This window comes from Lepisma saccharinum, chromosome 11 (assembly GCF_977018435.1).
Source record: "Lepisma saccharinum chromosome 11, izLepSacc3.1, whole genome shotgun sequence".
NCBI classification, from domain to species: domain Eukaryota; kingdom Metazoa; phylum Arthropoda; class Insecta; order Zygentoma; family Lepismatidae; genus Lepisma; species Lepisma saccharinum.
The window spans coordinates 66,364,584-66,392,206 of record NC_139239.1 but is presented as its reverse complement, the minus strand read 5'-3'; the positions used below and the strand labels follow the sequence as shown (position 1 = coordinate 66,392,206).

The following is a 27,623-nucleotide window of genomic DNA, read 5'->3' as shown; positions in this document are numbered from 1 at the left end:
ACGATTGTTGTCTATTTTTGACTCCCATGGACAGAGATCACAAATATCCCGCGATATTAGCAACTGGATTTTTTTAAGTTCACGAAATTATATTTTTGTATCTGCAGCAGTTTTCAAGCAGTCAATATATATAAAATGGTTCGATTGTTGACATGAATCAACAAATAGACGGACCATAATATAAACGAAACAAATACCTTGGGAATTGCAATGTAATCTGTTCAGGAAGTACAACAATGCTGTAAATATTGTTACTGAACTAGTGAAGGAAATGGTTCCTATGAACTCTTGTCCACCTTCACTTCTTAAACTTGCACTAAAGCCAATGAAAATTAACGATATATATGAAATATCAGCTATATGTATGATAGATGGTAAATGTATAAAGTATGAAAATGTTTCTGTTCCTAGGCTGGTAAAAAAACGTACATGTCCACAACAATGTTTACCCAATGCTTGTGTTACTATCTGTGCCATATGTGAATAATATACATGCATGTCTTGTGAATTCTTGTTGCAATTATATATAAATTGGATTGTTGTCTCTTTATTAGCATACTTTGTTCGTTGCAACCAACAAATGCAGGTCAGGTGGGAACGAGCGCTGTTTGTTCCTTCCTCCTCTACCCACAATCCTCTACCCAATCCCATTGTTTCTTTCAACAATGACACTCACACAGAGTTATTTGTCTGTTTTTCAAGGTGTCCCTGCCTGACCGATCCGTGCACACCATGACTGCTGGCTAGTTCTGGTTCCGGCCATGGATGCGCTACTATCACCGGCTCTCGTTCCCATCCGATTCTGCGAAGAAATCATTGGCTGAAGAATTAACCAATCAAGGATTGTAGTTGCAGCAGGAATTATCACAGGATATCACTGACAACATAGCAAGATTTCTTTAAAATAGTTACTAAACCTATTCGTTTTGTTACTATTTGGTGTTCAATGAGCAACCAGTGTGTTATCCAAAAAAGTAAGATAGCAATGGCGAGTATCAGATATTATTGTTGATTGTGTGCATTGTTTGTTCCTTCCATGCCTGATGCATTAGCAGCAAGATACTAATCCTATAATAGTATAACTTGCTTCTTTACCACAAGGATATGAAGTACACAAAGTGAATAAGAAAACAAATATAATGTGTAACCCATCTGTGATGTTAGTAGAAGTAGTACTTGTAGGCTTGTCAAAATGTCATTCAAGCTGAATACTGTGATTAATATTATCATATATTTGTTGTAAAGTATTTATTGAAACCACGATATTTTCATCGGAAGCCACCACGCATTTTCTGACTTGTTGGAAGAGTGTTATTGACGCGGTCGCCATGACCTCGATACCGATCATCAACATGGAGTTCGGAGAACTCAAAGACCTAATTTGGACGAAACTTCAAGAGCCTAGAAATCAGAGGAAGCTAGTGTTGGTTATAGTGTCTATAGCTCTGCTGCTAGATAACATGTTGTACATGGTGATCGTTCCCATAATTCCTGATTACCTTCGTTACATAGGAGCCTGGGATAACGAAGATATCATTTTTGTAGATACCAACTCCACTAATGTCACGACCACTACCCGACCATCCCATCACCACAAAGGGCAAGACTCAGCAACGGGAGTCTTGTTCGCCTCAAAAGCCATCGTACAGTTAATGGTGAATCCCTTTTCAGGAGCGCTGATAGACAGAATAGGATATGATCTACCCATGTTGGTCGGACTGACGATCATGTTTCTGTCGACGGCGGTTTTCGCATGCGGCAGAAGCTACGGGATTCTCTTCTTCGCCAGGAGTCTTCAAGGGGTGGGATCGGCCTTTGCGGACACCTCCGGATTGGCGATGATCGCCGATCGCTTCACCGAGGAGTCCGAGAGAACAAAGGCCCTTGGGATAGCCCTGGCTTTTATATCCTTTGGCTGCCTTGTGGCGCCGCCTTTCGGAGGAGCCCTGTACCAATTCGCGGGCAAAGAGGTGCCGTTCTTGATCCTTGCATTCGTGTCCTTGCTAGACGGATTAATGCTTCTGCTGGTGATGAAACCTATACGAGAAAGTTTTAAGGACACACGCGGCGACAAACCGCCAGGAACACCCATCTGGCGTCTCTTCATAGATCCCTACATTGCGGTGTGCTCTGGAGCGCTCATGATGTCCAATGTTGCTCTGGCGTTCCTGGAACCTACCATATCTCTGTGGATGGAGGACAACATCACCTCAGAGAACTGGCAAATTGGTATGATCTGGCTACCAGCATTCTTCCCCCATGTATTCGGTGTTGTGTTAACGGTGAAAATGGCTAAGAAGTACCCTCAGTACCAATGGTTAATGGCCGCTGGAGGACTATCCCTAGAAGGGCTATGTTGTTTCATTATACCCTTTTCAAACTCGTACAAACTTCTTATGTTACCTATATGTGGAATCTGCTTTGGGATCGCCCTTATTGACACTGCCTTACTACCTACCCTTGGTTACCTAGTGGATGTCAGATATACGTCAGTGTACGGTAGCATATATGCCATTGCTGACATATCTTACTCAGTAGCTTATGCAGTCGGACCAATCATAGCAGGAGGAGTTGTCGAAGCTATTGGATTCACAGCACTCAACATAGGGATAGCATTTTCAAATCTTCTTTATGCACCAGTGCTCGTATTCTTGCGACACATCTATGACTTCAAGCCACTAGAGAACGAGGCCAACATACTCATGTCAGACCCACCGGATAAAGAGTACCAGACTTACACAATGCATGACAGTAAATCGGCCAATCAGAAACCTATTTTGAGTGAATTCAAAAACCACCTGGAATATTCCCGTCTTCAGGAGGCACATTATCCTGACGGACAACCTACTCAGATACAGGAAACTAACATTGACAGATCCATGGCTGGACCAAATGGGTATCCGGGAGGGCAATATTATAACCAGGGACAAGAGCAGCAGGAGCAACAGCAATACCAAGAGCAACGGCCACAATACCAGCAAAGCAATACTTCCAGCTATGAACAACAGCAACAGCAGAGATTCCAGCAGCCAGCTCAACAATCATATCAGCAGCAGCAACCAGGTCAGCAAGCATATCAACAGCAACCAAGTCAGCAGCAATACCAGAAACCGCCAGAAAGTCAGCAGGGATACCAACAGCAACAGCAGGGGCAGCAACAATCATATCAGCAAGGGCAACAGAGAAGAGCTCCACCGCAACAACCAAGAGCTCCACCGCAACAACCAACTCAGCAGCAACAATACCAAGCAGGTGTCAATGTGAGTGGTAGACAGGAATCATCTAGAGACACTAACCCGTTTAGGCAAGCTCAACCAAGCGGTACGGAATCTTCAGCTGGGGATAAAAATCCCTTCCGGCAAGGATTTGGTTTTCAATAATTTAAAATTTACCGCACGTTGTTGTAATGAATAAGGTAGAGAAATTGGACCGCCAATTAGAAAACACAACACAGCATATCGTTATCCTGTAAAATACTGTAATGTAAGAAGCGGCAGGGAGATGATGAATTAGTTGTAGGTAATGTAGAAGATATACTGTATGCAGATGTGACATGTATATAACAGAAAATGTAGAGATTGTAAGTATGTAGATAAAGCTAGCTTTATAATTGCATTTATATGTATACGTTGCTGTAGTTCAGATAGATTGTTTATTTTGATCTTTGCTTTTTCTCATAGCTGCATATTTACACAGATATTGAGTTGATATTCTGTGAGCGTACTTATAGTTGTATTTATTGTTGTTCATCTCTTTTGCAAATAGTGTTTTTAAAGGTTTCGTTATTTTTTTTAAATATTATTTATTAGTAGTAGGACGTTTGTAGTTTTATAAAAGTGTATAACTGAAACAACCAAGGTACAAGACATATCATGAAAAATATATATCTTAAGATACTAAAACAAAAGGCTAGAGCTTACGATAAGTTCTCCTTTATCTATCTGTCCCTATGAAGTGATCTCATTATTTATTTTGAGTAGTATTGTAGGCAACCTATTGTAGATTTATGTTATGTTATTCATTGTTAGTTCGGATGAAGTTGTGAGTTGGTTGAATGTAAATCAAAACACTTTGGTTGAGACTAAAAGGTAGAGAATGTGTATCTGTGAGGGAATGAGAGAGAGAGTGAGAGATCTGTAACAAGATATTCTGCGTTCTGAATGTGAGTCGAGATAGTCTACCATTCAAACAAAGATTAAAAAATTACTCCCACTTCATAATTTACAAATTTTGTCATTTTTAATCACTTAGAAGTAAACAATTTTCCATCAAATTAGTTTGTCAAAATTCCATCGCATTTTGCGAACCCTTCATTTTTATTAAATTACTTGAAATTTAAAATCCTCTTATTAAACCTGAACATTTGGCCTGAGTAGCAAGAAATTTGAATTGGTTCGACTTCTTGTTTTGGTATTTTCCACATGATATTTTCTCCATTAATTTATCTCATGTCAAATATGTGTATGATCTCGAAGCATTTGTAACGAAGAATGACTATATGTACTAATCCATTAGTGAAAATACTGGAAGTGTTTTGATGATGAACATTGCCTTAACGTTTTATTTGTAAATGTTAGTGTTGCCTTGCACTTGCTGTAGAATGGTAACAAATACTTTGGCCTTGCTAAGTGGAGAGTGGCGTTCGTTGTAATTGAAGTGAGTGAAAGTTTACTTAATATATCACTTATAATAGAAATATATGTGTTATAAAATAAGAAAAATACATTAGAATTCTAATATATTTTTATGTGTTAAATCTATTTGTGTTTTAACATGAGAAATTGTAAATGATGTATGGAGTTATTTCTTTGTAGATACCTTTTTAAAAAACAAAATGAAGTGCATATTTTGATGTAATTTAAAGTATTAGTGGTATATAGATGTGATACTTTAAAATATCATTCGAGAATATCGTTTCGAACAAAGAACGGTCTGGAGTATTTGCTCAGTTGTGTAGATATCAGAAGACCTATTGCTCCTTTTTACTTGTAAATGTTTGCGTTGACAATACGAACTAATTGCTTCCCTGTACTATTGTTTGCAACACAACAAATATAAAGAAAGAACAAATTGTAAAGAGCATTCCATTGTTGTAAATTAAATTTCATTACTTAGAATGGAACTGAAAAAATAATACTAAAGTTATATTTCAATTAGGTAGTCGGGTTTATTAGCCTAAACTGGCACAAACCATATTTATTGCCCTTGTACATATCACTTTAACGTAAAGCAAATCATAAGGGTATAAATATGTAACGTATCGTACATCATCACTATTTCGCAGGGGATTCTCATCTATTTAGGCATGTCAACTTTCATACACGCTGAACCATTGGTTATTTTAGTTTCAACTTATCGTACCCAATCACAGTTCTCATTGAAAACTATAAATGAAATCTTCGATCATGTGAGGAAGAATTCATTTATTAACATGACAAACTTATATTTGGTTTCCCTCAATTTTAACTACTAGAGTCCTATTGAAATAACCAATAGTTGACTAGCTACTCAAGTTTCAAACCGTATACTAATTAGCTCTCAGCAAAATGCATCATGCTAATTGCTAGGGCTAACGTTATTAATTACCAAACTCTCCTTAGATCCTAATTAGATGTTACCAACACACACATCCTAAAAAATTACCCTGAAGATAAAGCAATAACCTGTTTACCAAAAATATTGTTGTGTATATAAGAAATATATAATCTCTTTTACACTATGTGTCTCCTTAAAAAAAGAAAAGAAAAGCTGTAGTGTACACCAACGTTTCGTAATAGCATACTCTGGTTTCTAGTAATTTTTCGAACTTAGAGCGTTATTTCAGCGACACGCCGTTTATTATTGGTAGAATAGTGGTAACAATCAAATTCTAGACGTGAAAGCAATAACTAGAATAACAAAAATAACTCTTGAATAGAGACATATCAGTACTGCATAGTTTCCTAAATGAATTTATAGAAAAAGACAGACGCTATTCAGCTGACATGATAAAAGCACGTGAACGTGTATCTTTGAATAGAACAAGAAAAGAAATACTTCTATTTGCACGGATATATTGCTGACATTCTCAGAACTGAAAAAAATTTAAGTAGAGTGTACTTATTTTGAACCATAAATTGGCACACAAAAATTTTAACAATAATGTAGTTCAGAATTGTGTACATAGTTATAAATTCTAGGTGCAGCTCTAATGTTGACAATTTGATAGTATTCAATGCAAAAAATAGTGCATAATTTATGTGTACTATATGTATAAAACAATTGAGAGTTTCAGCAGGGTGTTGTTTAAAAACTGGTGATCTACAATTCCATCAGCTTTACAATGAGTTGTTGTAGAGTTATTACTATATACATACGTGAATGTATATAAATGAATAAACTTGCATACTTGTTAAGTCTTATTGTTAAAGAAATATGCTTGCTTAGTGTATTATTCATGTGAGAGTGGATGTTAATGTTGAATGCAGAAATGAAAGGATGGTACTTTCAATAAAAATAGGTCTTTATTTATTTTTGAAAGCAACAAATGTAATGCCAAGATAGCTCTCAGACGTAGAATAATTTAGTACGTGGAACGAAATGTCAAGAACTGTACATACTGTTAGGGAGTGCTATTGAAACATCCCCACTTTCCCTAAGTTAAATGTGCACTGTAATGTTGTTATTAAATGTGTGAAAGTTTGTTGGTCTATAATTGTCAAATTGTTCATTGAAAGTTGAATGATTATAGTGATTGTTATGACATGGACTGAACATATATATAAATATCATTAAAAAATTATTTGTCAAATGTTCGTGGACTTACTGTTTCAAAAAAAAATGCATTTCTTCACAGTTTTAGTTCAGTAAGTTTACAATAGGACCATTGAATTCTTCCTGATGTGAGATATTGATGGATAATGTGTGGTAAAGATTAGAATATATACTATTATAAAATGTCAACCTTGTTTTCGTTACCTGTTTCACATTTTTCACCCCATCTCGCCGAAGTGTATGTTATCAATTCGTGGTAATGGATATGGATAAGCAATATCATAAGACAAAGAACTTAATTTATTATGCCTTTATATTTTGTATGTTTTAAATTTAATGTCAATTATCTGTCACATTTGGCTAATCGCGAATATGAGGATGAATAGTGTTTAGATGAAATTGATGAAGAGACACTCGCAAAAACACCCATGAACAGGCTAGGATTCGAACTTTTAGTTTATTATTAATTATATTTATTGTTGGTTATTATTTTGCACTTTCGAATTTATCGGCTGCTTGAATACGAAATTCTTGTTCCATACTCAACACTACATAACTCACTCTCATTTTTATCACATTTTACTGTATTATTTATTTATTTAGGCTTTGTATACATGGCGATGTTAAGGCTTTTGTTATTGTCTTTTCCTCCACTTAACCATCTATTTTGATATTATCTTTTGCTGACAAACAAAATTTACATACACTAAGAATAGTAAATATGTCGGATAAATTTTATGTTTTTAATTCATTCACTGATTTGATAATACATATACTTATATATTTATTCTTAATCGAAACAGCTGGGTGTCCGTACGCACTCAGTGGTCGATTTTAGAATATACTTTCGAAGTTCTCGGATTCGAGTCCAGTCTTGGTCGTGGGTGTCATTTGTGCCCTTCATCGACTTCATTTAACCCATCATTCATCCTCATCGTCTCAATTAACTAAATGTGGCAGAAAAGCGGCGCTCGATAACAAAAATAAAATGAAAATTCTTAATAGGAACTTCAAATTGAATCGATTTTAAGTAGATATTTGAATTGAAATTTAATTCTAATACAATTCATGCTCGTCAGGATTCTATTTTTTTTGTATAATACATTGTAAGTTATAAAAATTAATTGTCACTACATTTAGGGGTAAAACCGTAGGAATAGGGCGAAGTCTAAGGGACACTAAAAGGTTAAGCCTGTTTCAATGATATTGTATGTATGCATAACACTAACCTGCAATGGTTCTGCGGTAAAAATGAAAAGAGGTGATTCAAGTAGACATCAATGAGCTAAATCCGAAAATAACAACAGTTTTTGTGTATTACGTCCAGTTGTTGCACAATGAAAGTAAGTTTTTCCTTTTATATAGCTACTACCGCATGTCTCCACATTACGCTGAATAGATGAACAAAGATCTTGAATGAAACAAAAATGAAATTAGTAATACATTAGATATGATACATAATGGCACTGTTGAAACATTTGTGGGTGTTACATGTTCAATGGGAAGATACGGAAATTAGATTCTTTCGTGAAGAAACTGTACTTCTTGTATTTCAGCGTGAAGGTAGGTGATAAGGACAAATCCTTTGCTCCAGATAGTGCATGTAACACTTGTGTCGAGATACTACGTTATTTGTATGAAGGAAAGCAATGCCTTTCGCAATACCTATAGCGTGGCGCGAACAAAATAATCATCATGATGACTTATTTTTATTTGTCCCAGGATACAACAAAAAAATAAAGGAATTAAATATCCCTCTCTGCCATTAGCTAGGCGGCCTATTTTGCATGGATCTGACCTGCCAGTACCTAAACCACCAGAAAACGTAAGAGACAATGAATTTCAAAGCAGTTCCTCATATTCAATCAGTGATAGAATGTATCCCGAAACAAAAGACTTAGACACTTCACAGAAACTATTTACCCAACCTGAGTTGAATGATTTGGTACGCGACCTAGAGCTCAATAAAGAAAAGAGTGAAATATTTGGCTACATACTAAACTAAAATAATTCTTTGGCTCCTGAGGTTAATTTTTTGGTATATAAATCGTGCCAAACATTTTCGGAATTACTACACATAAGAAGGTCAACTGGTATTTTGTACCAAGATCTCTAATCTTGTGCAACAGTTAGGAGAGGAGGAATGTGATCCCAGTTCCTGGAGTCTTTTTATCGACTCCTGCAAACGAAGCCTTAAAGCCATTTTGCTACACAATGGCAATAAATTAGCATCCATTCCTCTTGCACTCTACATAACTAGCTGAGTCATGTGAAACGTTGAAGTTAGTTCTGGACAAGATAAAGTGCCAGGAGCATCAGTGGCAAATATGCGGGGACCTTAAAGTCATTGTCTTATTACTGGGACAAAAGGGAGGTTACACGAAATTTCCCTGTTTCATGTGTGAGTGGGATAGTACGGCCAGAGACAAAATTGGAGTACTGTATATTAGCCTAAAACAGAGGAACTGAAACCAGGATCCAGAAATGTTACAAAAGCGAGTCTAGTAGAAGGTCAGAAAATTTTCGTTCCCAAATTACACATAAATAAATGTAATTATGAAACAGCTTGTAAGACACTAGACAAGAGTGGCCCATGAATCCAATACTTATGCATGAAATTTTCTTCATTATCACAAGCTAAAGTCAGAGAAGATGTATCTGACGGACCGCAAATTCGTAAGCTGATGATTCATGACGATTTCAACAAGACAAAATTAAAGAAAATGCATGGGAAGCATTGAAAGAAGTTGTGAGGAAATTTCTTGGTAATATGAAGGACCCACTGTACAAAGGATATTGTGAGAAATGTTGGTCAAGTTTAAAGTGCTTGGTGGTAATACAAGGTTGGTTATTCCTTGCATTTAACCTAGAATATATAATTTATTTTATGTATTTAGGCACATATTACATAACAAATGTAATTATATTTTATTTTTATATACTATATTACCATATCATTATAATTTATTGTATTTATCTCACATACGCAATTTCTGCACTATTTCTAAATGGAGGAGGGTTGCTATTATCGATAAATTGATATAATAATGAAATAACATATTGTGAAAAACGCTGACGTGATACAACAAAACAGAATACATTTTCGAAATCAGCGTATCGCAATTAGTAAAAGTCACCCACCTATTGAGGTTCATACCGCAGAAGAAAAGTTTTCATTTGCAGGCTAGTGTAATACAATTCGTACAATTCAGATGTTTGTTAGGTAAATTGGCTTGAATTTATTAATCAGTAAGAAACACTTCACAGGCCTTTGTCCAGAAAGAAGGTTGTACCAAAAGAGTTGGTTTAATCCTATTGGTACTCAAAACCGAGTGGCTTGCCGGTTAATTATTTGATTTTTGATTCGAGTTGGTGTTTTAAGTCCACTTTATGCACAGTGAGGCTAATCGGGACTAGACCTACGGTTTAAAGTGGGATGCGAACCACTGTGCCATGTGCCTCCACCGGGTATCGAACCCGGGAGCCCTTGATTACAAGGCAACGACGCTACTACTTCTCCATTAGGGAGACTTTTCCGGTTAATGGACAGAAGAGATCCATGCATTAGTCTGAGTTCTATATTACATATTTGGGGTGCAAGTTCATTCAGCTTGACATTTTTGTACTTCGTTGAAGTGTTTGTGTGTGGGGCGGGAGGAGGTGGATCACACATGGGATACTACTGTTCTATCGTTGTTATGCAGATAATATTTACATTAATATTAATAATCCTTGACACAACAGCTCATGAAGGACAGGGCCTACCTACTGCCTGCCGGCCTCACTCCCACATACCGAGGTGGGCGATCATCAAACCAGTTACGGGGTGTTTATGTGGTCAGCACGACGAACCCCCCAGTCGTTGTTGTAAGTTTTCATGACCGGGTTAAGCTTCTCCTTCACAGCTCTCCAATTTCCTCACGATGGTGGGTGGCCACTGGTTCCATACACTGGCCGAAATCTCAATACGACTCGAACCTGAGCGTGTCCCGTAACCTGAACCCAAAGCATGACGCCTCAGACCGCTTGGTCACGGTGCGGGACTGATTACTATAATAGTTTGTATAAATGTGCACACAGTAATATGAGACCTGTCAAATTGTTATCAAAACCAACCCTCGACTACAGCTCTGACTTTATGCACGGATAGGGTCCGAACGACTATGTGCCTCCACGGGGTATCGAAACCGGATCTCTTAATTACAAAGAGGATGACAATAGCAATACACCATCGGGAAGACCCAATAATAATAGTAATAATATAATAATAATAATCCTTTGCGCAACAGCCCATGAAGGGTCTTGGCGTACCTACCGACTGCCGGTCTCCCTCCTACGTCACCTCTAAGCGTGGAGATCTTCAACCAGTATTGGAATAGTCGGGTGGTCAGCCCGACGTATCCCCAGCCTTTATAGTAGGTCTCCGTGACTGGATTACGCTTACTCATTCGAAACTCCCCAATTTCCTCACGATGGTGGGTTGCCACCGGCCCTATACCGCACGGCCACGGAGGAGGACCAATAATAATAGTAATAAATAATAATTGTAATATGCATTTATATCCTCCAAAACAGAATGTATTTCTTGATTACAACTTAATTCAGCAATGAATAACGCCCTCCCCTCCAAAAAAAATTGTTCAAAAATTCCCATCTATTAATTTTCTCTTACATGTTTATAAGGAATGGAAGTGTATTCATTGGCATTTGTCTTAATTATAGAACTTGACACTGCGTAAAACTAAGTGAATGAACGTTGATAATGGACTATTTGCATGGTGATATTTATGCATCCCGTTGTACACTAGTACTGCAGACCTACTTCCTGTTAAACTTAGGGGAGTTAGTCAAATACACGTCAATTCTGATTCGTCCAACACGTATTAAAGTCATAATAGGCCTCCATGAGATACGAATCTCACCCCTCCAACCACAAAGCATAAACTACGACGCAGAAACCCCATTCCTGTGCAATACATCATCCTCCGCTTCCTATCCTTACCCTCACCCTTTACCATCCCCATTGTTGCAGCCTTCCCTTATCTGCGATAAACTCGAAGCGGTTGAACCAGAAGTGGTGGCGACTGTACGGAACTACCCCCCCCCCCTTCATCCTCCATTTCCACATCCCCTCAGTTTGGCCCTAACCTGGTCCTGGCCGATCAGACGGTGACTAATTTGTGTCCTGTAATTAGGCTAATTTCGAAACGCGATAACGAGGTTTCCCGAGCATGGACCGAGCTCTAATGGGATATGGTTGCGTACGGCGCGCCGGGAAGGGTGGCTTCAAAATCAAACAAAAAAGAAGGAGAGAATTTCGTGGTGGATTTAAATTCGCGTTTTCTATCTCACGGCGAAATGTGAGTAAGATATTGAGCTTCCAGACACCTCCTAGTGTTATAGACGTCTGCTCAACGCAGATATATTGAGCAAGGTTCCTTACACTATGAAAACTATGTATGTAGAATAGATGGATAAAGAGTAGAAACGCAGCGTGGCAGTACATAGGAGCAGCATATTCACCACGGATAAGTAGGGAATGTTTTGAATGAGGTACAACCGAAAAGATGGTATGCATTTAGCCGAAATAATAGTGCCGGAAGGTTCTCTGTGGTATTTGATTTCGATCCCCCCTTCCCCAAATGTAATCAGTGTGCGATAAACTACTTCAGGGGTTCCCAAACATTTCCGTTTCACGGCGCCCTTAGTGTTTCCAGAATTTTCCGCGGCGCCCAAGTCAGAATGTAGGCCTATCTAACACTTGCAACGCTCAATTAGTGTGGTTAGGTTCCTTGTCTTAAGTAAAAAAAATAAACATCTCAAATTCAGAAATATTTTGTGTGTAATAAGTATTAAATAAGTAGGCCTACATATTTGGAACAACCATATAATTTCAGTGAAAATATTGAAACATTTCGCGGCGCCCCTGTGAGCTAGCCAAGCCCCCCCCCCCCCGCCCCTGGGGCTCCGCGGCGCACACTTTGGGAACCTGTGAACTAGTTCAAGAAAAAGAAAGATTTGCTTTCATTTTCAAATCGTGGCAAATACAAAACCCATTTCATATTCCTTGGCTTCTTCAGGTTTCTGAAATTTATTTTCAAAATTATCTAACTTGTTTACTCAAAGACGTTTCCAAGTGTTTCAGAAAACCTCCATAATGTTAATTTGAATGCAATACTTAATGCAAGTTTTCATCGAAATTAAAATAAATTTACTAACGGGAAAAAAATATAATTTCTCTTTAAAAATGATGCATTACTGCCCTCCACGAATGGCATTTTGATTGTGAAAAGCAACGCATTTGGATCTTAACGAGATTAAAACTTTCCCATTTCCTAGTTCATTCACGGTTCGTTAGAGGCATCATGTAGACGTGGAATTGCATTAGCAGAGGGAAGAACTGTGGGCCTTGATTATGTTCCGCCACAAAACTAACAGGTTTACCTTCCTCTCCCCTCCTTTTCTTGTTCCACAAACAAGCAGGAAGGAGAGTTTTTTTAGAGGCCCGAGAACTTCTCGGAATCTTGCAGCGAAGTTCCAAGAGAAAGTGCGGTTAGTCTGGTGTTTTGGTTTTCGCGAAGAACTGGAACTTTTCTTCCGATTGTAAAAATGCTCGTTAACGTTTATGGCTCGAGGCTCCTTCAGTTTCCAGGTATAGCCCACGCTTTTACTTCGTTAACGTCGAAGAACTGAAGAAAGCCGCCGCCACGAACGTGGGTGGGGATAAACAGCGGGCGATTTGTTTTCGTCCAATCACACTAAACCTTCAGCCAATGGGTGCAGCTGTCATTCTGCTCGTCTACTCCACGTGGAGTCTCAGTCACATGACAGCGGATACGCTGTTGCCCGTACTTTGCAACTTCAATGTGGAGACCGTGGGAAGGTGCTTGTGCGCGGTGGGACAAGGTGGCGTAGAGTAGATGTGGAGAGATGTGTGGCAGCACTGTGCGTTGCATGTGATTGTTGCAGCTGGTGGGCGCGCTCCGTGTACTTCAAAGCCAGCCGATCGTTAACGTAGCTAGCGCGTCGACTATAGCTGGATCCACTTCGAACCTTGGGTAAGGTTTAGATGTATCATTGTGATTGCTTCATCACCCATCATCATCATTCATCCCACCAAAACCAATACATTTAAGAAAGGGATGGAGCTTCCTCGATAGTGTAGTGAGTAACGTTGTCGCTTTGTAGTTAAGGGGTACCTGGTTTCAGTTCCCGGTTGAAGCACATTGCACTGTGGTGCGGATCCCAATTCAAACTGTAAAATCAGTCCCGATTAGCTTATCTAGGCATAAAGTGGGCTTTCAACAAACCTTTATGCCATCACTCATCCACATCGTCGCGATTAACCCAAGAGATAGAAAAGTGATGTAAAGCACCTAGCCGAGAATTAATTCTATCCTTTATTTTCACTGTTTTGTTAGAACAATATATAGTACGCTCCACAAAAGGTGTAACCAAGTTCATAACTTTTGAGGCGAGATTAATATCAGTTAAATATGTGACCTGCTCACGAATATCTTCAAGTTCGTTCTTAAAAACAAACGAAATAACCAGAAAATTAACGTGTGGTGTATAATAATGGTCCACGCTGTTATTGGGTCATTTTTCTTCCCTAAGGAGACTGTAACAGTTGCTGAATACCTGAGTATGCCTTCTTTCTGTGCTGTGTATTCGCAATTCGATGGCCTTGACACTAGGATTATTTTCCAACCCGATAGGGCGCCACCACATTAGGCTATTAATATCAAAGAGTTCTTTCATAGCACGTTTCCACATCGGTGGACTGAGCTGAGCGTGGTGGTCTCTTGGCCTGACAAAATTCCGTGTGAGGGTCTCTATGAAATGTGTCCATTTGGTAATGGTTCTATTTTTGTTTTTTGCGTCGCATTTTACCTATGTTAATCGCGACGATAATGATTATGTTACGAAGTAGACGATGAGGAAAACAAAAATGACGCCTCTATGCCTTACCAAGGGTTCTAACCTAAAAACCCTGCCTTGGCAATGCTTTACGCTAACCACTACGCCACAGAAGTAGGGTTCTCCCTCCTTGGTCTGCTGTTTCTGCTTGTGGTGCAGGCCTCTCTCCAAATCGATCCATTCATTTACCTTGGCGTCCCGTAGATCCAATACGGGAGTGTAGGGATCAGAGCGAAGAGGTGAGTAAGTTGGAAAGACTCTCCCTAAGGATGTCGGGGGGATTAAATGACCGGAGCCTTTTAGGCGGGAAACAACGGGAGATGTGTGGTGGAGGAGGTAGCCGATTCAAGATGAAGCTTCGTACAAAGAATTACATCATCTTTCCATTCTTGTGTCTTCGAGCGTTCAGCCTCTTTGCCAGAGTGGTTAGCCCACACGCAACGGCCGTACGCATAGACAAGAAAGTGCATAAACTGTCGACACAGCCTTTGTTGGTTTCTTGTCATATCGAAACATTCGATTCGCTGAATTATTAATGCATCAAGAGAAAAATTAATATTAAAAGAAATCAAGGTCCACTCTGAGATGTCTTCATATGTTTATAAGGGATGAAACTGTATTCGCTGGCATTTTGTCTCAATTATAGAACTTTACACTGCTTAAAAGTAAATGAATGAACGTTGATAATGGACAATTTGCATAATGATATTTATGCATCCCGCTGTACACTAGTTCTGCAAACCTACATCCTGTTAAACTTAGGGGAGTTGGTCAAATACACGTCAATTCTGATTCTTCCAACACGCATTAAAGTCATAATAGGCCTGCATGAGATACTAATCTCAACCCTCCAACCACAAAGCATAAACTACGACACAGAAGCCTCTCATTCCTGTGCAATACTTTTATTTCAATCCAAAATCAATCCACACTGCATAATGGTTGGACAGAGGACTGTAGGTCCTGTCCCAAGTATACAAGTGTACTTGAAGAATTTTGTGAAAGTTCTCTCAGCCAGCAAGTTGAAAATGGGTAACTTTATGCTGTATCTACCATTACTTGCTGCATTTCTAAAACTGCAAACATTATTGCAAACAGCAGGTGATTAATTTCTTAATGAGTCGCATTTGGTAAAGAAGTTGTCAGATTTGGCGCCTAAGTGTCATGCGTCCGTCACCAAATGGCACCTGAGTGTTATCTCAGTATCTAAATAGAGCCTAAGTGTTATCCAGGCGCTTAATGGCGCTTAGGCGTTAGTGTTATATGTCAGTCGTCAAATGGTATTGAAGTTTTTTTTTATCCAACAATCCGGCTAATTGTTATCCATCAGTCGGAAAAAGGTATGTGAATGTTCTGCACCAGTCGCCGAATTGCGCTTAAATCTTCTGCACCAGTCGCCAAATTGTGCTTAAATCTTCTGCATCAGTAGCCAAATAGCCTGTCTCCGTGGCGGAGTGGTTAGCACAGCGCGCTTCGAAGCCAGGGGTCTCGGTTTCGAATCCCGGCCTGGGCATTGGTGTTATTTGTGAGTGTCCTTTTATCAATATCATATTATCATCACTCATCCTCATCTTCACGATTAGCCAACAGTGGCAGAAAAGCGAAGTACAGAATAAACTAAATCAATCAATCAATTAATTAGTCGCCAAATAACGCATATATGTTATAATTTGTTAAGGACCAGTCGCCAAACGATGCCCAAATGCAGAAGTCTAGTTTGAAGCCTGAAGTGACGTAGATGTGCCTTGGGCATTGCCGTCGCTTCAACCGTAAAGAACTCGTATCTAAGCCGTAAACGACAAACATGAGAAGTGGTCGTATTGATATCCGAAGCGACCACAAGGAAAAGAACCTTCGACGAAAAGTCTCCGCGCACCTTTCCCTTCCTCCGATCAGCTCGGGCCATAAGAAAGCATGCTTCACTCACCCCTCCACTCCGAGCGGGAGTACGGTGCACAGGACAGGAGTCGTGGGTCTGCGCAGGTTTTTTTTGCTTGTGGTTCCACTATATCTTCCTTATCTGCCGAAAGCAGAGGAGATATTACATATGCAGTCTCAATCGTACCATCCACACGTGCCAGCGTGTCTTAGCATTGAATCAAGAACACTGCACAGAGGTTACAATTCGGGGGAACGAACAGAAAACTTATCTGAAAGCTGTTCACGTCCCAAGAAAACCATTCCGCGAATAACCCAATACCCAAGCTCGGATGTCTTTCGTTGTCTACGGAAGGGTGCCAAGATAAACTCGTCATTATTCAATATATATATAAATGTGAATCCGGCTTCCCGAAACACACAGAAGTCTAGTCACGCTAAAGGTAGGGGAACCACGAGAGAGAAACTCCTGGAAACAGCCGAGGAAGCCGTTACAAAAGGAACTCTAAGAGCAGGAAGAATAAAAGAAGACAAAAGAGCATCAGTAAATCTGGAGGTGATATCGTTTCCTCTGTGAATTTCCCTCATAAAACGTCCCTCAGGACTTAACCGAAACTGCAGGTTTTCCTCCCCCTTTATTTTCGCCTCCGGAACACATTCTATTCCAGGAAAACTCCCCCTTTTTATATACCCCCCTTATGGTAGACGAACGGGCTATTCAGACCGAGAGGGGGGGAGTACAGAATGGGAAGGTGTGCGTGACTTAGTCGTATTCCGTGCTGACGTTTCTATCTCCCCCAAAATGGTTGGCGAATACGTTGGATTTAGCAGACCTTGAATTGCTGGAGATATTTTGGAGTGATCCTTCGGGGAACGTGTGTATAACGTTCTATAGGTATTTCATCTCCACAGTCTGATTCGTCAAAATGAAGAACATTATGAAAAATATTAGATCGAGTCGAAATTCTCTAAATTACTCTCCACATCCTATAAGTTAGAAGTAACGTACACAAGCCCACGTGACTTGTAAGAAGTGGTTGAATGGCTGTTTGACCGTAATTCAGATCTTAGATATTTTGACAGTAGGTGTACAGTTAGTATAGTAGGGCTCGACCAATGAACGCTGGTGATGAAAAGGGACTGCATGGAGGAGCCAATGCGACTCCAACTACCAGCCGTTTTCAGCAGTCTGCACCGCTTTGCTCCGACCACTAGATCTCTCCCCTCCTCTACCGTTATGCGCGGTGTTGCTCCACAAACTCCTGGGCCAGATTGTACAGTAGCTTAAGTAAATCAGCTGACATCAGAATTGACCAATAGGATTTCACAAGGGGAATTTCCTTATATTGACTTCCATCTTATTATGAACGGAATATAGAAAGGCTGAACGCCAAAGCTGGATAAACTGCTGAAGTAGATGCTCTGCGCGCCGTATCACAAGGCAAGACATATACGTCCGCGCAGAACATAGTTCCGCTTAGACGAATTGTTTTGTGCCGTAACTGTCCAGAAGCAACAAGACAGTTATTTAGTTTCTAATACTATAGGGACAGGCACGGACCGTATCGGCAAACTTGAAACTTTATATTCGTCGACTGGACTATCTCTTGCGCGGAAGAAACCGTGAAATCCGAGAGCGAATCTAGTTCCGCAGCGGGGAACATCAAATATGCTGGAATATCAAACATGCAATATTTATTTCTTGTTCCTTTTGGTTTGATTGACTTGGTTTATTTTACTTAGCTTTTCTGCCCCTTTTGGCTAATTGCGAAGTCATGATATGATTAAATTAATGAAGGGACACTCATAAAGAACAGCTATGTCTAGGCCGGGACTCGAAACCGAGATCCCTGGCGTCGTAGCGTGCTATGTTAACCACTCAGTCTTTGTCTACTGCTTTTCTCAAGCCCTACGATGCGTATGGCTCTGTGACACGTGCAAGACGACACGGAAAAAGCAGCGCCTTGCTCACGCGCGGATTAATACATAAAAAACGCTGCTTCAAGGTTAGGTTGTCTCGTAGTTTGCCTCTGCACTTCATGTAATGACTTCCCAGCATCCCTATCTGGACCACTTTTCTTCAGAGCCCGGTAACAAGTCATCTTTATCCCTGAGGAACTCTCGTTGAATCTTTCGCTCCTTCAATCTCCTTTTCAGAAGGAAAAGGAAACAGACTAGGATGCCAGAAAAGAGAGAGAGAGAGAGAGATCTCGGAGGAGACGGCGAGGAGCCGCATTTTAATAGAGTGGCGGGAAGCGGGGATATCCCCCTTTGCTCTTCCTATCTGCTTGGCTTGTTACGGTGAAATTATCTGGTAACAAAGCCAATATCCCGAGCCCCGCTGATCCAAGCCTAAGACTCCCAGCTTCACGGCCAATTGAGTTTACACGCACTTCGAAAGAAGAGGGAGAATGGGCGGGGGAGGAGGGGGATTGTTTTGGGGGTTGGAGGGAGAAAAGAAAGCAGATCCTTTTTTCCAATCTTCGGCCTCTCAACACCGGCACGCAAGGAACCAATTCGCCAAATGCACGCCGCGAAAGGCAACAATTCGTGTGGGGTTTTGTAACTGTGGTGTTGTTCTTGAGGTAACCGTCCATCATCATTTCAAACTTCAGGATTGCTTGGAAGAGTTTTACTGCTGAAATTCAAGGTCGATTTTCGTCAACTCCACAATAAAGACCTGGACTTTGTAGCAAAAATGTAAATGCGTTGATTCTTATTTAGCTTCACTTTTTTACCACTTTAGTTGATCGTGACGAGGATGAATGATGATCTGATGAAGCACTATTAGATGATGGTGGACTGAAAAGTGGACGAAACATTTTCATGGATATTCGTTTCCGTGGTCGTTACTAGTAAAATTATCTCTCTTTCTGCTTTTCTGCTCGTCTCTCTACCTCTATTTTATTCTTCACTTTCCTCTTCGTTTGAACCTCTCTGTTTCTCTTGAGAATCCTCTTTGTCTTTTCCCCTGTTCTACTATTTGTTTTCCTCTTCTCTGTCTTCCTTTGTTTTACTGTTTTCCTCTTAGTTTCTCTCCGTCTGTTTCTATTGATTTTGCTCTTCGACTCCTCACTCTTTTCCTCTGTTTTTCTCCATCTATTTCTTTTCTTATCCTCTTCGACTTTCCCCCCTTTTTTCTCTCTTTACTCTTCTCTTCGTCTTTCCCCATCTATTTCCCAGTCTCCCTCTATCACTTCCTATCTCTTCATTTGGTGTCCCGACAAAACGTACCAATTGGGTTTTCGCGACGAAACGTACCACTCAGATAAACAGCTACCTGTGAAGGATCCACTAACAACTTCAAAATATTTACTCCGCGACAAAACGTACCACTTCAAGGAAAACGCTTGAATGTGCCCTTGACATGTCAGACATTTCAATACGGTGCGCTATCTGTCACCCGAATCAGCACCCAGCTAACTTGACCTTGAGTTAGGTTAGGTTAGGTTATAGGTTCATGCTCTCAAATTGGCAACCACATCTGAGATTCGCCAAGTGTTTCCTTCGACAGAAATCAGTGGGTTCTTCTTCCATTTTAAGAAATGCCTTTGGCGTAAAGTTCAAGATATAGGACTTTCGGTCAAGTATCGAGAGAATGGGCAAAATCCGTTTGCATATACGCATATGTGCCGCTCTGACCTTCTTAAAAACAGAGGAAGTTTATGATGAATGGCTGGAAATACACTCTCAAGTCCCAGAATCAGCGAAGCTAACTCTTTTCTTTGATTACTTTGTGAATAGTTGCTTGCAAAACGCGGAAATTCGAATAACAGTGTGGAACTGTAATAACAAACGATACGATTTTTGATGCCGTCCCATCAAGTGGTACGTTTTGTCGCATCGCATATATTTTAAGACTCAGACTCATTAGAAGACCCTTCGCAGGTAGCCGCGTATTCCCCTTCATTTCCGCCTCTCTCTCTCTCTCTCTCTCTCTCTCTCTCTGCGCGTGTCGTGATTCTTACTCTATAATAAATGATCTCTCAAAATTTCTCCTTTAGGCTATTTAGTTGGGAATAAGAGTAGGCGAAAACAATTTCACGGACCTTCGCTCATTTGGTGCCAATGACCCTGAACTCTGACCTGTGACCTTCGGTGGCGAGATCACTATTCGATCGCTTAATGCCCTGGTGTGTCACAATGCATGCGGATAAGCGGTGAGATACAAGGGGAAAGAATGACTGCTGCCTGCTTTCGCGAGGCTAAAACAATTGTTAATTCGCAAAAAGAAAAAGGCATTAAAAGCAATAGAGGCAATACACTGCCTTATATGTCATTGTGTCAGTGCATTTGCCTAAAATTTTAGTACATTTTTGCTTGCATATTTGTACTGTTATTAAAGCCTAGATGTTCGTTTTATAGTTTTAAGGGGTTATTTTAGCCTATTTTAAAATTGCTTCAAGTTTGTTTCCATCATACTTGAAACCAGTGGCGTATACTGAGTCCAAGATCTGGGCTATCTCACTATGTCACGTGGCCCTAGGCTATGAATAGAAATAGATTTACCAACTCACAAGAAATCAGGTTGCCAACTCATAGGAAATCAGGTTGCCAACTCATAGGAAATCAGATTGCCAACTCATAGGAAATCAGATTGCCAACTCATAGGAAATCAGGTTACCAACTCATATGAAATCAGGTTGCCAACTCATATGAAATCAGGTTGCCAACCCATATGAAATCAGGTTGCCAACTCATATGAAATCAGGTTGCCAAATCATAAGAAATCAGGTTGCCAACCCATATGAAATCAGGTTGCCAACCCATATGAAATCAGGTTGCCAACTCATAGGAAATCAGATTGCCAACTCATAGGAAATCAGATTGCCAACTCATAGGAAATCAGATTGCCAACTCATAGGAAATCAGATTGCCAACTCATAGGAAATCAGGTTGCCAACCCATAAGAAATCAGGTTGCCAACCCATAAGAAATCAGGTTGCCAACCCATAAGAAATCAAGTTGCCAACTCATAAGAAATCAGGTTGCCAACTCATAGGAAATCAGATTGCCAACTCATAGGAAATCAGATTGCCAACTCATAGGAAATCAGATTGCCAACTCATAGGAAATCAGATTGCCAACTCATAGGAAATCAGGTTGCCAACTCATAGGAAATCAGGTTGCCAACTCATAGGAAATCAGATTGCCAACTCATAGGAAATCAGGTTGCGAACCCATAGGAAATCAGGTTGCCAACTCAAGAATCAGCATCATCATCTCACTGATACGAATAATAATATTTACAATTTCTGATCGATTTTTCTCCTGAATTTTATTCTCTAGACTTCAGGCTTCGTAGATAGCCTACCTAGACTAGAATATACGCTCCTGCTTGAAACAACATGAAACGTTAAATCCTACTGTAAAGACAATCAGTTAAAAATTCACAAATCGGGTCTGATCCTAACGTTTGAAAACTCCTTAAAAGTTAGGGATGGTATCTAGACGAGACAAGACTTCCCGGTGTCTCGGACTTGAGTTGCAAATGTCTGTCTCCTTCTCTTCTCGGTCTCTATCGAATCTTGAAATATTTCAAACAATATACGAAGTCTGGCACAACTTTCACAGTGTATATGGATCATTGAAGTAATCAAATTTTCTTACTAACATTCTTCTTTTTCAAGCTTCGGATTCGACACTCGAATAAACTGAATTTTATCCTGAATAGATATGAAACCAGGATCACAACTACTGCCGACGGACTGATTTTGGAATTACTGTGAACAAAATGTAATTTATTAGCTTGAGAGCTCTGATGAAGTAGCACAGTAAAGTTAAATTTGGTTTTCAAATATCGTACGTTACATACTTTACCAATACCTCGAACGAAACAGAGTCTCCACTTCTAAATCTCGAAGGATCTAGCCTCGCTCTCGTCTTGATTTCAATAAGGTCTTTGTCTCAGTACAGTTTTTTTCTTCTGCATCCGTTGCGGGCAGAACCTCAGATCTATCACATCGCACGACAGGACAAGCAACCCGCAAAGTTTTATGTTGTACACGCCCGCTATCAGATCGTACACTATGTTCCCCCGCGTCGGTTTACATTTCAGAAGATCCCTGGTCCGCCCCTCCACCCCCACGCCCCCCCGCGAGCTTGTATGAGGACCTGGGGACCAAAGGAAAAGTGCAGATCCCTGTTCGTCTCGGGGCACTAAAGAGAACGCAATATACAGAGCATCTAATGAAGATCCCTCTCCGGGTCTCCAGAGTTCCGAGATGAATGGGAAAGGCGTCCCGTGGTGATGCCTACAACTATCACCGGTCCCTACCTCTCGTTCCCGTGTGATTCATGGGGGTGTCGGTGGGGGAGGGAATAACAAAGAAGGATGAGGGGGTGAGAAATCCTCGGCAGCGAAATTATTCCTTCCTCTTTTGCGTCAGAAACATGCTGGCGACCTCGCTTTATATTCATTCTCGTCATATGACAGGCTAATGCATTTAGCGAGTCAATCTTTCTTTTCATGGAATCCGTCCCCGGGTCAAAATTAAGACTGGATTCTGTTCTATCACGTACTTTCCCATCTGATCTTAAGTACAATGGTAGCACTTGTGAAAGTGACGTTTTGCTTGAAAAACAACCAGTAGAGGCGATGAATAGGTCAAATGGCCTCATGATCACCTGATAAAGCCAAACATATGCATACAAGAGTTCATATAATCACTTGGTAAAGCCAACCACAGCACAAATGGGTTCACAATATGTCGGTAAAGGAGAAACACAAATGAGCTTATATTCACCTGGTAAAGCAAGGAGAGACAAGAGAGCTCATATTGATCTGGTAAAGCCAAGGAGACACACAAAAGAACTCATATTCACCTCTGGTAAAGCTAAGAAGAGAAACAAGAGAACTCATATTTACCTGGCAAAGTCAAGGATAAACACGAGAGAGCTTATATTCACATCGCAAAGCCAAGGAGACACACAAGAGAGCTCATATTCACCTGTTAAAGCTAATGAAGGACATAACTGTTCATAATCATCTGGAAAAGCCAAAGAGAGGTACAGAGAGAGCTCATATTCACGTGGTAAAGCCAATGATAAACACAACTGAGCTCATATTCACCTGGAAAAGCCAAAGAGAGGCAGGAGAGATCTCATATTCACCTGGTGAAGCCAATGAGAAGCACAAGAGAACTCATATTCACCTGGTAAAGCCAAGGAGAGGCACAAGAGAGCTCATATTCACCTGGTAAATCTAAGGAGAGGCACGAGAGAACTCATATTCACCTGGTAAAGCCAAGGAGAGGCACGAGAGAACTCATATTCACCTGGTAAAGCCAAGGAGAGGCACAAGAGAGCTCATATTCACCTGGTAAAGCCAAAGAGAGGCACGAGAGAACTCATATTCACCTGGTAAATCCAAGGAGAGGCACGAGAGAACTCATATTGACCTGGTAAAGCCAAGGAGACACACAAAAGAACTCATATTCACCTCTGGTAAAGCTAAGAAGAGAAACAAGAGAACTCATATTTACCTGGCAAAGTCAAGGATAAACACAAGAGAGCTTATATTCACATCGCAAAGCCAAGGAGACACACAAGAGAGCTCATATTCACCTGTTAAAGCTAATGAAGGACATAACAGTTCATAATCATCTCGAAAAGCCAAAGAGAGGCACGAGAGAGCTCATATTCACGTGGTAAAGCCAATGATAAACACAACTGAGCTCATATTCACCTGGAAAAGCCAAAGAGAGGCAGGAGAGATCTCATATTCACCTGGTGAAGCCAAGGAGAGGCACAAGGGAACTCATATTCACCTGGTAAAGCCAAGGAGAGGCACGAGAGAACTCATATTCACCTGGTAAAGCCAAGGAGAGGCACAAGGGAGCTCATATTCACCTGGTAAAGCCAAGGAGAGGCACGAGAGAACTCATATTTACCTGGTAAATCCAAGGAGAGGCACGAGAGAACTCATATTCACCTGGTAAAGCCAAGGAGAGGCACGAGAGAACTCATATTCACCTGGTAAAGCCAAGGAGAGGCACGAGAGAACTCATATTCACCTGGTAAAGCCAAGGAGAGGCACGAGAGAACTCATATTTACCTGGTAAATCCAAGGAGAGGCACGAGAGAACTCATATTCACCTGGTAAAGCCAAGGAGAGGCACGAGAGAACTCATATTCACCTGGTAAAGCCAAGGAGAGGCACGAGAGAACTCATATTCACCTGGTAAAACCAAGAAGAAGAGGCACGAGAGAGCTCATATTGACCTGGTAAAGCCAAGGAGAGGCACGAGAGAGCTCGAAAAAGATATCCCACACAGAGAAAGACTATAAATGGGAAATGTTATTTGAAATTTCATTTTCTGTTGGCACACTGTATAAACTTTCGTCATCACGTATACATTAATTCTTTATTGGTATTTAGATGGGAATGGAGCATGATACTAGGGCTACCAACCAAAATCACTAACTTTCATGCCCAACACAGTTGGAAACGTGGCTGCCAAAAGCACGTCATTCAAAATCTAAACCACATGCACGCACGCTCTCGCGAAATCTATGCAAGCACCCTCCGATATGAACGGTGTTATAACATCCCAGCATGGTGCGTTATAACCCGACAGAAACTACGCACCAGCAGGTTTATGACTCATTAAGGAACTAGTATTGTGATGCAAAACCTGAACCTACAGAGGCCCGGCACCCCCTACCCTTCTCGCCCCCAGAAGTTTCATCCCCTATCCTCCACCAGGAGGAGGGGAGGGGGCTCTCTCCCGTTCATATTGTAATTTCATCAAGCCTGGCTTTAGTGTGTTTCTTTCCTTCTGAGAGCTGATGACAGTAGCAAACCCCGAAGAGAGATTAGGTGCGGAAATTTCTGCGAACGCCGTCGAGATAAAATTCTCCTCCCGTGGTGCATTGTGATGGCCAAATTGTTGCGCCCCCTTTATATATAGTTTGGACCGTTTGCGAAATTAACTTACGTGGTCTTTACACCTCCTCCCCCCCCCCCCACACCAATTCTTCGGTGCAGTTTCCGTCTTTATTGACTCGTGCTGATTGGCTAGCCGTAAAGGTGTGAATCAACCGTAATGCCTTTGATACGTGAACCGAATGCTTCATCCTATCAGTGGTGGCGATTAGGGGGCACGGGGGCAGTTGCCCCTACTTTTTGCTCCCGTACTATAGCCTCTTCATACTAACCTTGTCTACCAAGGGAAAGTAAACAGTCCTTGTCCCCAGTTCTGGCACTCAATCGCCGCCACTGCGTCTAATCGTTAACCTCTTAGAAAATAACTTTTGCAACATTATTTAAAGGCAATCATACGATTGAGTGTGTAATAATGCAGTTGTGTAACAGAGGACATGTTTCAGCAAATAATATTTTAAAAAATCGAAATAATTCGGCAGTAAAAGCAGTTGGACGAGAAATGCGATCATTTTTACATGCAAATTATTTCAACTGCCTTCGGGTGTAAAATGAATATGATATTTACGCAGTTTCAAACACGATGGAATATACGTATGATTATAATGCATGTATATAACTGAAGAAACAATGCCTCGCAGAAGCATAATCAGTCGCATCAAAGAACGAACCCAGAATAATTAATCTAAAAACTCGCGCGCTCTCGCGAGAATGCGCTTCCATTGATTTCAATTCATTCAATATGAAATTAAAATACACAAAACTGTAAATTTGCATAAAAAAGGTGGGGTATTGCATTAATGTGAAAACAGGTTAGAGCAAGAAAATGCAATGTGGTGAACATGATTCACTCTCATAGTATGATAACGATGCTTTGGAGACTAAAGAAAATATGTTTATTAGTGAAACAAATGAATGCAAGATTTGTGGAACAGAAAAACAGATAGCGCCAGTCTTTGTAATGCACAGATTAGCACACTACACTATAGAGCTAGTACAGTCATAGATTCAAATCCTTAGCAAAAAAGAGCGATTTTATTTCGTTTATTTTTTCACCTACCTTGAACATTTTTAATTCATTTTATAGTCTTAATGAAAGTATAAAAGTTGAAAAACGGTGAAGGTGAAAAGTACATAGAGAATTTCTAAATACCATTAGATTTTCTGATTGATCCTGTGCGCGCTATGACGTCATCAAGAGGACAGAATCGAACTTACTTCCTTAGCGTATTCGGAAGCTTGAAATAAATGTGTCTATTTTTTACGTATACACAACTTTTCTTGAATGCCGGTAAAATTAGTACAAGTCACTCTGTGTTATTGCCATGGCAATAGTAATAGAAGAAAATCGCCTGGAATAAAGTAACCATCGCTTCCCAAAAAACATGTTGCTGCAGAAGGATTGATTCAATATGTTCCTCCAAACTTTGGACTTACTTCCACACTCGCCTTCCTCATCTTCACATGTGCAACTTTCAATAACCAGACAATCGGAACTCAGTTTCTAATTATTGCCTTATTGAAGATAAGATCTTTTTAGCTTAGAAGTTGAAACATCGCCCGCGAAAATAATACTTTGTACATCTCGTGGGCAGTCAACACTAATTAACACTTGCACTGTGTTAATAATAATTTTCTGGTTTCTCGAACAATGGCAATGAAAATCTAATGCATATTTGATCACGTATTAACTACACAACAATAACGTTATTGAATTTAGTACTCTACCAACAACAATTTGATAATCTGAATTATCTTTCATAACAAACAAGTGCAACCAAAATATAATGTAATTATTTCACTAACATAGTTATTCAATATAATTAGTCAAAATACAAAGTTTGGTCAACTTAGTGAGGTGCCTTCTTATGTTAATATACACTATGTAGAAGAAAGTCATTGGACACCACATGTCAGCGGATACCATCAGTTTTCTTGCAATCAATAGGACGTTGGTCCGCCTTTGGCAGTGATAACAGCAGCTACACATTATGTTTCACTGGCCACAAGGTCGTGTAGTACACCAAGTGGGATATTCCGCCAATCCTCCTGCAGTACAGTCACCAACCCTGGAAGTGTAGAAGGGCGAGGCGATCGCGACCTCAATTTGCGCTCCAGTTTGTCCCATAGATGTTCAATAGGGTTGAGGTCAGGGCTCTGAGCAGGCCAATCCAGTCAGGTGACATTA

The 27,623-nt window shown here is 40.3% G+C and overlaps 1 protein-coding gene across 2 annotated transcripts in view; it reads left to right on the top strand.

The window, feature by feature from the left end:
* LOC145994877 (vesicular acetylcholine transporter-like) overlaps positions 1–27,623 on the top strand; it is a 201,558-nt gene that overhangs the window by 39,496 nt on the left and 134,439 nt on the right. Inside the window, exon 2 of one of the 2 annotated variants that reach the window (XM_083131316.1) lies at positions 703–6,961. The exons of the other annotated variant lie outside the window; for it this stretch is intronic. Within the exon in view, the coding sequence (XP_082987442.1) occupies positions 1,329–3,380 (2,052 nt within the window). The 5' untranslated portion in view covers positions 703–1,328 and the 3' untranslated portion in view covers positions 3,381–6,961. Of the gene's footprint in view, positions 1–702; positions 6,962–27,623 lie in introns of those variants that run through there. 2 annotated transcript variants of the gene reach the window in all.